This window comes from Ambystoma mexicanum, chromosome 3p (assembly GCF_040938575.1).
Source record: "Ambystoma mexicanum isolate Mex_15411 chromosome 3p, UKY_AmexF1_1, whole genome shotgun sequence".
NCBI lineage: Eukaryota > Metazoa > Chordata > Amphibia > Caudata > Ambystomatidae > Ambystoma > Ambystoma mexicanum.
The window spans coordinates 1,254,473,374-1,254,485,893 of record NC_090925.1 but is presented as its reverse complement, the minus strand read 5'-3'; the positions used below and the strand labels follow the sequence as shown (position 1 = coordinate 1,254,485,893).

General features: G+C 42.5%; 1 protein-coding gene across 1 annotated transcript in view; it reads right to left on the bottom strand.

Annotated features, from left to right (window-relative positions):
* The window catches only part of LOC138581421 (cytochrome P450 2D15-like), a 398,392-nt gene that overhangs the window by 251,735 nt on the left and 134,137 nt on the right, over window positions 1–12,520 (bottom strand). Inside the window, exon 3 of the mRNA XM_069652737.1 lies at window positions 6,262–6,414. Coding sequence (XP_069508838.1) covers window positions 6,262–6,414 — 153 coding nt within the window. The remainder of the gene's footprint in view (window positions 1–6,261; window positions 6,415–12,520) is intronic.

Genomic DNA, 12,520 nt, shown 5'->3' with positions numbered 1-12,520 from the left:
TCCAGTGGTCTACGTTTGCTGAATTATCCTAGATTTGTGTTGGCCAGTCCTTAAGCAGCACTTCGCCAGATTTATCTTCACTCCAGATACAATATATTCCTATTGTTTTCCTTCATACACTCTTTTAAATAAATGATAATATTTGTATTATTTTTCAACCAGCAGTAGAGTGTAGAAAGAAGAGTACATAGTCATCAGGCCAGTCCTCACTTCTAATTTCCTTAGATGTATTAACGTGCTTCTAAATTGCTTTAGTAAAGTCATAGTAATGAAAGTTTTTGCCACACATTGAAAAGCAAGCGTTACATATGAGGCAAAGTAATCCAAGTGAGCTACTTAGCTGAATGCTGCAGCTGTCACACGGAACATAGAGCCTCCCGTAAGTGGCGTTGTATGCAGGGAGGAGCCCAACCAGGCCCAACCCGTCACGCTGCGGTGGAAGGAGCACCAAACATCTCCACAAGTTACGCAGCTGCTTCAGGAAGCAGCCCTCGCTGATATTATTCCGGACCGCACACCGAACAGCAAGAGCCCAGCGAGCTTCGGGACTTCAGGGACGCACAGACCTTATGCTGCCACCGCTCCGGAGAAGGAATTTGTAGCAGAGACACGACAGTAAAATAAAGACAATGTCGTTATAAAGAGACGGTGAGAGGGAGAGAGAGCTCTAGGCAGCAATCTCCTTTCGGCGCTAGACCATGCCCTCCTTGCACATGTGTTTACACAACCTGTTTCTGTCATTCTGAATGTATTGATTTGGAAGCCTGATGCTAATATTAACAGGGAACCCCTCAATCAAGACAAACTATAGAGAGCTTTATTAGACTGTAAAATCATCCTTGTAGAGGAGACAAAAAGGTAACAACATGTGTATTACTATTTCCATTTAGAAACATGAAAAGCTAAAAATACTACACATGCAGTTGTGAAAAACAGAGGGTATTTCACAAACTAGTCCCCGGGGATCCCTTACTCAGGTGACAGGGAAAGGCCATCACCTTTGGATCCCGACCCTGGTGGTGGACAAGCAAGGGAGGATCACCTAGGTAGGCGATCCTTAGGATTGATGGAGAAGCACCTGATGGCGAGACATGGTATCCCCTTTTTCCGCAACCCATCTAACCCCTATACCTGCTTGTTTTATGGATACCACAGCTTCCCACTTCACATTGACAACACTCCTGAGTCGAGGAAGATGAGGAATGAGGGCAGGAAGATTACCTTTACTGACTTGCAATGACTATGGGTCTCATTACAAGTTAGGCGGTAAGGGATACCAAGCACCGGTAAGGAGACCGGTGCCGGTAATCCCTTACCGCCCAAATCCGAGGTCCCTTGGTGGGGACCGTAAAGGACGTGTGGTCTGACCACACGTTGTTTACGGGACCCGTTAAGGGACTTTGGAGCTAATAATTGCGGGCCCGTTATTATCGCCTTTCCATTGAGCCCTGTAGGGGCTCGAATGGGAATGGGGAATACCATTTGGAATGGGGACTTACCGGGTCGCCTAAGGCGGAATGTCCCGGGAAGTCCCCTCTCCACCAAACCGGACCTGGACACGATTTTGGAGGCAGCCATGGCGCTAATAGCGCCATGGCTGCCTCCAAAGTCGTAATGAGGCCCAATGTCCCGTTAATGAGACCAGGCAGAGTCAGGGACGTAATGCTAACTATACACACCTGTCACTAGTTAACACGGCCTGTTGGGATAAAAGGTGGCACACACAGGAACACTAGGCTGGGTACGAGAAAGAGCAGCTCTTTCAGGGCTGATGCAAACCAGGCTATGGAAGTTGGAAGGCAAAGGGGCTGATAGCAGTTGCGAAGAACGAGAGCCGGGCGAGAGTTCCTCACTTCTGTGAAGCTGTAAGTGTTCCAAGACTGAAACCAAGTGAGCGAAATGGAGTAGTCTTCAAGGTGCTTCAAAGCGGCCCGCTACCCCAGCTCCCCGTGGACCACAGATTTGGGGAGGAGCAGAGGAGGCATTGGTAACGGTCCTTGACTGTTACGTGAAAGGGGGTGAAGAAAGATGCCCAATTAACATGACCAGTGAGTTATCGAAGGCAACAAAAGCCCAGTTTGTGTTAAAAGCAAAAGTAACTGTAACCAAAAGTTGAAGGTTGCATGTGGCCAATTAAACGCGTAATGGAAAGGACAATTGCTGAATTGTGAGGAAAATATACAAAGTAACAGAGTGGTTCTGCTAGGTGGAATCGCAAGTCTCTGTGAAATGTTCTGAGTTGAAGTCTATTAAAACAGAACCAAAGGCAAGAAAGTAACAGCGATCCCGAACGAAAGTTGAATAAGTGAAAAGCAAAGTATAAGAACTCTTAATATGCCAAGAGGGCAAAGTATATGAACTTTGAAAAAGGCCAAGAGTGCAAAGTAAAGAGAATAAGAAACTACAAGTACCACGAGGCATTGGTGTTGCGAGATGTGGAAGATGGTTGAATTGTTTAAAGATAGGTCAAAGTGGTCATGCAGAGGTCTATGTAAAAACCTTGCAGTTTCGAAAAGTCCTTGACAGTAAAAAGATAGAAAGACAAAACATGGGAAGGGAACCTTCACAGAGAGAAAGACAGGCTTGAGCCCGGTAGAGGGAAGCCTGTGTTGACCTGTGACAGAGTGAAAATTAAGTGAGAAGGAAAGTGGGGATGGGCACCCCCACAAAGCGAAATACAGGCTCCAGCCCAGCTGAGGGAAGCCTGTACTGAACTGTGATAAAGGGGCCTAAGGAACTGATTGAACTGTCAAAAGCTTGATGTCCAATCCTGATCTGTTGAATAGTACCAGTAAGCCAAAGTGTGCAAGACTGATAGAACTGTGCCATCCACCTATCCTTTTTAAGACACTCTCGAGACCCCTTGGTGCTGAAAGTGGGGAAGGGAGGTGTTACCTAAGCCATTCTGACATTTCTTTTAAGACTTTATTTTCCTTTTGTATTCCCAAACACATTTGTCATTTGAGGAGGAGGGCCAGGTTAGGTTATTTTAGTACAGGCCTTTTAATTTTACCTAGACTAACTTGGACTTGTTTTCTATTTGTTTAATGGTCGAGACTACTCTCATTCTAGAGTTAAGGCCAGTTAGGAATTCTACCAACCCAACCAAAATACCAAAATAAAGCTTTTCGAAACTGGAATCTATTGTGTCTGTGTCTACTATTGATACCATGCCTTCCTTACCAGTGTTAATGTTTTTAACCATGTATCATATTACTTATTGTATTGCCAATTAACAACACAATCCTCTATACATTTACAAACAGACCTCCTATTAGAGCCTACTTTTTGCCTCTGGCAGAAAAGATGTGGTTGAAAGCAATACCTTTCACACCCCAAAAGCAGAAGTATGTAAAAGGTTGCTGTATATTTAGTGCTTGCAAGAAAAATGTACGTATGTGATTTATAGAGTGCAAACCCCGCTGGCAAGCCAAGAGTGGATGGTCGTTGTGCCCTAAATATACGTTTAACATTAGCACAAGAGATCAGTATCATGAGCGTCCGATAAACATATCAGCAGTTGTCACAACCCTCATCCAAAACCCTCACTGGCAAGCCCATTGGCCAGGTGGGATCAGGACTCGGGCCTCTAGGGCCTGGCATCCACTTCAAAAGCCCTGCTGGGGCCAGTCCTGGCGCCTATGGCGCCAGGGTCATACACCATGAAAAGACATGTGTTCTGGAACTACTTATTTGAGACTGTCAGCCAACATGGAGGCATCCACATAGTTTAGTCCCTAGGAACCAAGCTATGCAGTCTAGTGTTTTGGGTGTGGTGGCCTAGGGACTACTTTACCTGGACTACTTGGTTGGGGCTATTTAAACCACACTCGAACAAGACAACACGCTTTGCGTTACTTTGCAGTTTGCAACGTGACGCTCACCGGGTACAGCTATACCCACGAGCCCCGGAGAAGCAGAACCTGTAGGGAGACAAAAGGAATACCTTTAGCAGCGGCATCTTGCCTGCAATCTTCATCTTTATCTTTTCGCAGCTCCTGTGAACAGCTTCCTCGAATCCGCACGCCTCCGGGACCGAACAACCTGAAAGAGTAAGGTAGAGACAACATTAAGGAAGGCCTTAAAGACTTTGCAAATTACGAACTGTTCGAAAAGGTTTACCTGGCTGGTCACTTCTCGGCTGGCATCATTCCAGAAATTCCACACGCGCTGGAAGAATACTGCGACCTACGAGAAAAGGAAGAAAACAGGTTAGCAAGGCAAGACATTGCAGCGCTGCGCATAGTGCTTACTGCATTGTAGCGCTATTTACGAGCCATCAGACACCAGCGAGGCTCAACCAGGCCAGTTCGCCACGCTGAAGCTCTGCATATCTGAGGGAGAAAGAGACATTGGTAAATACAGAAAGGCATGCAGGAATAACAACAATACGAAAGAACAGCAATAAGACCTACCTGAAAGACATCACGGGCCAGCATCAGTGAAGTAACTAGACCACATTCGCCCACAGAAGACAACGTGCCCCTGCCAAGAAGGCAGGAAAGAGAGCACGCCTAATTCTACCCCTAGGAAGAACCTTCCCGCAGACCACATCTGGGAATCACTGAGGAGTACACCAGCGAGCAGTCCGGCTGGGTGGCGTCCCCATGGATCCCAGGTGAGCGTAACAGCAGCATCACAGTCCAAGCTCTTCCAGAATCCAGATAAATACACCACCACCTTTCTGAAGAAAGCACTACTCATCATATAAAATGGAAATGAACACCTGATCTATAATAATTTGCCGACAGATCTCCAAAAGCAGGCTTCTCTAAACACTTATCACAGATGCCCGCCCACCGTGGACTCATAGCCTACGCTGAGTTAACACACATGGGTTTTTCCAGAGATTCACTGGCATGTCCTCAAACACAGACTAGCTTTTTACACACAGCAGTCACAGACTCTCCCTCTCAGTGTTCCCATTCAACACACTATCAACAATATTGAATCTCAGTCAATGGTAAAAACTGCTTTCATTCTGGCCAGAGCTGGATTTGCAACTGTCAAAAGAGAGCTACAAAATGGCTGCTCGGCATTTGAGTAAGCACAGATAAACAACAGACAAAATGTTAAAGTATTTAGGGAGAACCCATGGACCCAAAGGTCACAAATAAGTGATAGAAAAGTGTACTTTTTCCACCAGGTGAGTGATGAATGTTAAGAAAGAAGGACATCTGAGGACAAAAATTGAAAGTGAAGCTCCTCCCTCTTAAGAAGAGGGTGCTGCAAATTATTACCCCGAAGAAAAATGAATACCAAAGTGTGAATTTGGGGATTTGAGGCAATTGCTCTTAGAGGATAAAGGAAGAAATGAATATGGTGCACCAAGAGACGTTTATGTAGTGTTTTTAAATGTAGTTTTAGAATGAATGGCAGTTATTTTCTACTAAAATAAATACATACGTAGATTGGATATCAATTGGAGAATGAGACATTACTTTGATGATGCATATAGATAACATGTAGATTAGATATCTTTTGGAGAGGGAAAAGATGTGTACAGAAAACTGACACAAGTTGATTAATAAATGGGTGTACCACATGCAGTGTTTCATTTTCAACCATGCATCTGGGGATATTATCCGAGTGGGAAGGGTGTGTTTGTACCAGATTGGTCCTCCCAGCAAATCCCTACTACAGAACAATCCGGGTCCAGCCCTTACGAACTGAGAACCAGCACACAACCACCATCAATGTCTACGCCTTCCCATTAACTGCAATATCTAAAAGTAGTTAATTGACTATGCATGTTAAATCCTTTATAACTGAGTAAACAAAGGAACAATAATACATGTATCTTACTGTAAATTGCACAATAGAAGGTTTAGCCAATCATTAAAGTACATATGAGCATAATTTCCAACAGTGTCATAATGCAACACTGTTAAGGCACATGGCAGCACTATGAAAGCACCTCTTCTAGTCAATAAGTTACACAGAAATACCACCACAGTGTATGCTGAAAAATAGCAATAGTGGAACTCAGTGAAGGGGTGCCATGGCAACTGCTTACATTTCTTTATTTAGAATACTGAAACATTCCTATTCAGAATACTGCAACAGCAACCATAAAACACAAAACAGCACTAGTTCATCATTTCAAAAGTGCAGAATGTTTCCCTGAGTGGGATACATAGTTAACGTTAAAGGTATTTGTACCGTGCACCGTCACCACCGGAGTGGTCTCCAGGCGCTCTATGGAAACAAGTAAGAAAGGGACTGCTGTAAAAGATGAGACATTCTGTAATTCAGACTCACCTTCCTCACTTGTGAAGGCACTGCAGAGGCAGCTGGCCTCCTGGCTCACCCTCTCCTCCAGGGACTTCTTCCCAAGTCCAAAATTCCTCAGGGTGGAGAGCGAGAACCGCCTTATGTCTTTCCAGGCTTGCCCGTACTTTGCCATTACTATGCCTGTAAGAGATGCAATGAGACGGTAAGAAACCTTTACTTGTATCATGAGACGTCACTGCAGAGTAACTAGGAGGCAGTCACAAGAGAGGCAGGAGGGTATACAATGTCAGACTCAGAATTGCAGGATACATTCTTTTAGGTCATGGATTACATTTACAAATTAGTTAATACCTAATGGTAGATGTTTGAGAAAATGGGAATTACACCTCTGCCCTCTTCACAGAACAGTGACCAGAAAGATACCAATTTCTTAGGTTGGAAGAAACATTGAAAGTGGAGTTTTGTAATGAACATTTGATGCTCCTTTGCATGATTGGCAAAAAATAAACCAGTGAAAAGCGGTCCGTGAGCTGCAGGTGTGCACCCCAGGGAAGCCATTGAGTCCTGTGTGAGGCAAGCTCTCCCCTGCTTGCCTTGATTGTGCTCAAAATATAGCCAAGTACTAAGAGGAAGGTGCCAAGTTCGCAAGGCTGTTTCGTCATGAATGAATGGCACAGACGATATGTAACTCAATACAACAGTTCAGACCAGACTGGGTGCAAGCACATATTATGGATGGCAGCGTCCAGCCGATGATCATCTTCTTCATGGCCTATATGAAGCAGAATTAACCGAGAATAATCAAGCAGGAGATGAAAAATACCCAAACCTAAAGATTGTAGGCGACTGGAAAACACCAACCACTTGCTTGTTACTTATCCATTGCTATTGCAAATGTACAGTTTCGCAGCAATGTAACTTGATACCTTCCTTAAGTGGCAGTGAAATACCTGTGAATTTGCTTGTACTGGCACGTGTACCCAGAGAGGCTTGTGACAGGGGTGGGAAACAAGAGTTGGATGTTACCTTCAATAGGACACGTGCTATTATGGCCTCCCCAGTGCACACAACAGGTGCTAAATCAGGAGTGGAAAAATCAAGAGTAGCACGTCTCTGCCTAACTCTCGCTTGTTTGGGTGCTGACATGTTGTTTTAAATGTGTACAAATGTGTGTCAACCACCACCCCAAATCTCTGCTGCTCCCTCCTGGTAAAAGCTGATGAGCTTGCCTCTCCCACAAGCTTTCCTCAGGGATTTCCATCTCCTCCTGCCCTTTCTCTAAGGTGGTAACTGATGGCATGTGTCACTTGCACTCGCTTCAAGAGACGGACACTGAGTGACATGTGACCCGCCGACTCCCCAAATCTCTACTGTTCCTTTACAAAATCAGATGAATGTGACTCTTCTTAAATCTACCCTCAGGGATTTGTGGCTATTCCCTCTCCTACTCGCAGGTGTCACCCAATAGCATGTTTCCTCATTGATACACAGTAAAACAATAACCCTGCAAAAATGAAGAGTACTGAAAATGAAGAGGTAAAATGAAGTTGTAATGAAACAAATGAAGCTAAAGACAAAGATCGCAAAAATATGCTGTACTTAATATTTAGTAATAACATTGTAAAACAGGTCAAAATAAAAAGCAATAAACTCCTATGTAGGATCAGTGTAGTTTAGAGCAGGTGAGGAAGGCAGAGGTGAGTTGGAATATGCATGAGGGAATGGGAGCCTGCCCCATTTTGGAAGTGTACCTTCAAGGCAGGAAATAGGTAAGTGCAAAAAATGGGGTGAAAGGTTTAGCTGGTGGGGGTACCCTTGTTAATGCTAAATTGATATAGAAAACATATTTTTTAAAAATACATGTATTTGCAAAGAATTTGGTTTTGAAGAAAAACAAGTTAAAATATACATTTAGTTATATGTACTTTCTTTCTTTAAAGTGCCTATATTTTTACTTTTTAAATTATTTTTACTACTGCATTTTAAGTCTGGGTTATTATTCCCGAGATATTATAACATAGGACCGTCTCATCCACTTGCTTCAACAGACCGAAACTCACCAGTGCTTCATCCACCTCACTAGTGCCTCAACCCTCAGGCTAGCTTGACACTATTACAAACTGCCCTCAGGCCTTTCAGACGCCTCCCTCTCCTCCTCAAAGATGTCACCTGGGGTATGTGTCTTGTCCACCTACTTCAAGAGAAAAGCACTGACAGATTTGTCACAGTCTACCCGAATCAGACAAACCTGTAGGTGGAACCTGATTTTCATGAGGGGAATGTCCAACTCCGATATATATGGGGTGTTGTTAACAATCAGATTTGTTTGAACATTGTCAGGAATCCCATGTATCTCAAAGATTGTGAACAGGCCTTTCAAGGAACTCAAGTATTGCTTGAAGACAAGCAGAAAGAGGTGTCCATTATTTCCATATATTCAAGTCATTTTTTCCCTACCCTTGTAGGCAAGGAAAGGACAGACTTTTGATAGACCTCATGTATTTGTTAAAATGCATTTGTTAAAGTAAACTATATCCTTCAGCAACAAGGCCTGTTTGTTAATCCCATGGTTCTGGCATGGATTACTCCCCTCTGTATTTTAACAGACAATCTAGGACATCAACGTGTTCATCTAGAAAAGGGTACTTGGATTTGAAAAGTAATAAGTGATCAATACTTTAAAGCTTATTTGGTGAACCATGTCATTGGCAAGTTTACAGTCATGTGTTTCATATAAGACTAGTAAAGAACATGCAGCCATTTGAACCAATGCAGAGTGAATCATAACATAAAAATCTAAATGGCATTGGATACAGAAGAGATTGCTTGTAAAATACTATAACAGTGTTACAAGTTAGGCATGATTGTTCACGTCAGACAATTACCCAACAACAAAGGGAAGCAGGACTCAGGGTGATATCCACTCTTCAACAGTACTTATCCACCCAACTGCAGTAGTTGTCAGAAAAGGGGCTGGTTTAAGACTTCCTTGAATTCTAACAAATGGTCGAGCTGCAAATACAAAAGGCAGATGAATGTACCTCGGGAAATGAAAAACCGCGACTGCCTCAAATTTTCATGGACGTCAAGGAGGTCCTTGAATATGGACTCACTAAAACACAGACAAAAACTATAAACACAGTACAAATGTGGGTATTCTCAAACAAAATGGTCAGTGGTAGTTGTGAGCTGACCTCAAAGGACTTAACAAGAGGATCCACTTTCAATGTAGTCTCTTCCCTATGCCTATTAAGGTTCTCCAGAATGCAAGGATCACAAATTACCTTTATTTTAGACCCACCTAATCCATTAGGTGGAATACAAAATTTTAAAGATCACCAATGCAAATTTACTTTTACATTTCAAAATGTACAGTACTGATTGGCCTGTACGGCTTCATAAATAGAGGTGAAAGGTCAATACCGATTGCCAAGGAAAGCGGTACTGAAACCTATTTGAGCGTTGTCCTCTTGAAAAATAAAATCATGGACTAACACACAGCTGAGATTATGCTGTTCCAGCTGCAAATTGCACAGACAATAATCTCCTTAGAGAAGGCCCAGTGGTGTACAACAAATGTACACTTCTTAGGTTGTGAAGCCACTGCTGATGGACTGAAACCAACCAAGAAAAAAGTTTACCTATGTTGAAGTTGAGAAAGACAACTACTAAAAGGGAATTGAGAAGTGTCTTGGGGATTACCAATTATAGCTGCACATTCTTACAACGGTATGCAGAAAGGTCTTGGCATCTTCTCTGGCCTTACTAAGATTGTACTTTGCTTGTTGATGAACCTTCTGATGAGAAGCAAGTAGATGGTGTAAAGCTGGTACCTGACAGCCAGAGGGTAGACTGACGGCAATCCATGTAGGGTGAAACCAAGGTCACAAAAGAAGGGACTCATACCGATCATGGAGTGGAAGGAGGTATTATAGTAGAACTCTGCAGTAGGCAAAAGAGATATAGTTGTCTTGAGGTGCGGTAACAAAACACCTAAGATACTGATTGAGCATTCGGTTAACTTGTGCTGTAAGCCCATTAGACTGTGGGTGTTATCCTGTGTATTCCCAACCTCCGACAGAGTTCGGACCAGAATTTAGAGGTGTATAGTGTCCCGTTGTCAGAGATGATCTGTTCCGGTAAGCCGTGTAGACAAACTATTTAATTGAGGAATACATGACTCAAAGAACCCGAAGGGGCGTAAAAAGAGCCATCTTTGTAAACGTATCCACGATTACCATAATGACCGGTTTACCGTCTGACAGAGGAAAGTCAACGATGAAACACGTGGATATTATCTAGCAAGAGCTAGAGGGTGGCACAAGTTGTAAGAGTTAACCCATGGGCTGTTGTCTGTGAATCTTGGTCTGAGCACAGAGTGGACAAAAAGTGACATAATGATTAACATCCTTGTAGACACCAAGCCATGAGAATTGTCAATAAAATACAATTAAATTAGCATATTATCAAGTGACGCTACACCCGAATCTTCAAATCTAAACACGTTTATAACACACTTGGGATTGTTCAGATGTATGAGGATGCCATTTGGATTGGTATCTGCCGCCTGTGTGTTTCCAATGCTTATGCATAAGGTATTGAATAGTTTCGATGGGGTGAAATATTACCTGGATGACATATTGGTCTGGACTGGTGATAACAAAGAACATTACTGCAGGATATGAAAAGTATTGAAAAGGCTGGGAAGTGCTGGGTTCCCTTCGACTTTGTAAAAGTGTAAGTGTAGACAGTCAAAGGTGTATTATTTGGAACAAACAGTGTCAATTGAAGTGAAAAGACTAAAGCTGAATACAATAAAAGTAAAAGTAGATGTGCACACTTCAACAAACAAGTCTGAACTAACATCATTGTTATGCCTGATTGAGTATTACTCTAAATTTGTCAGGCATATGTCAAGTAAATCTAAGAATATGAGGAAACTTTCGAGGAAGGGTGTACAAATCGTTTGGTCACAAGAATGTGACAAGGAATTCCAAAGGGTAAAAAAAGGAGGTGGTAGATGCATCTGCGTTGAGAGTTTGGAATCCATTGTTTATACAGATGCCAGTGAATCAGGTCTAGCTGCAGTTTTGATGTAGAGTGATGGGATTAAAGAAAATACGGTGGCTTTTGCTTCAAGGGCATTTAAGGAGTCTGAAGTTATGTATTCAGTCATAGAACAGGAAGCTCTTGCTTGCACATGGGCCATTTCCAAATTCAAATCATATTTGTGGGTAGTTTTTTTTTTATCACAACTTATCACAAAAACCACTAGTGGCAATTCTTAATAAGAAAGGGATGGCTGGAGTATCAAAAAAATAGTCATATGGATAACTGGTTTGCAAGGATTGAATTTTAAGGTACAGCATATAGGAAGAATGTGGGGGCGGATGGGTTGTCAAGAAATACTGTAAAGGAGGATAGTAAAAGTAAGTTATTGCCATTTGATGATGATATTAGAGACATTTCTTTAGTGGAAGAAAGCATTAGTAAAGAGTTGGCGGGTAAGCCGTGTCAGGAAGATGAAACATGTCAAAATCTTAAGAAATGGGTTCATGGTGAGTTGAAGTTGGGATTGGATGATTATGAGTTAAAATAGGATAGATACATTAAGGAAGAAATAGGGATTGAGGGTGGATATGTATGTAGAGGTCATAGGCTAGTAGGGCCTGAACCTATGAGAGAAACTGTGTTAGCGTTGGGATATTGAGGGCATTTAGAAATTTACAAGACCAAAGCAATCTTTCAAACAGATTTCTGGTGGCCAGGAACAAATGAGTTCATTGACAGTGGAGTGCAAGATTGTGATGAGTCTAGGGACATAAATAATGTTTTGATTGACGGAGTGTCACCTATACCAATGCCAGCTACCCCAGATATGCCTTAGGAGGTGTTGGCAATATATTTGTTGGGGCCACTCAATTTTAAGGGTGCTAGGAATGTACTGGTGTTGGTAACTATTGATTTGTTATCTAAGTAGCTGGAGGTATGCATATTAAGAGACAGTTTTGCAGTGAGTGTGATCAAGTATTTAGAATTGTTGTTTTGGAGCAATGGGGTTCCAAAGAAAATATTGAGTGACAGTGGATCACAGATGATTTCGAAGGAACTCATAAATGTTTTGGAGGTGTATGGCATTAAACATATCACTATGGCATTATATCATCCCAAGTGCAATGGGTGTGTTGAAAGATTCAAAAGGACAATTATGGATGATATAAGAATCTTGGTAGCACAGGTGAAGATTGGGTTTGTGCCACAATGGTAAGATTATTTAAATACAGGA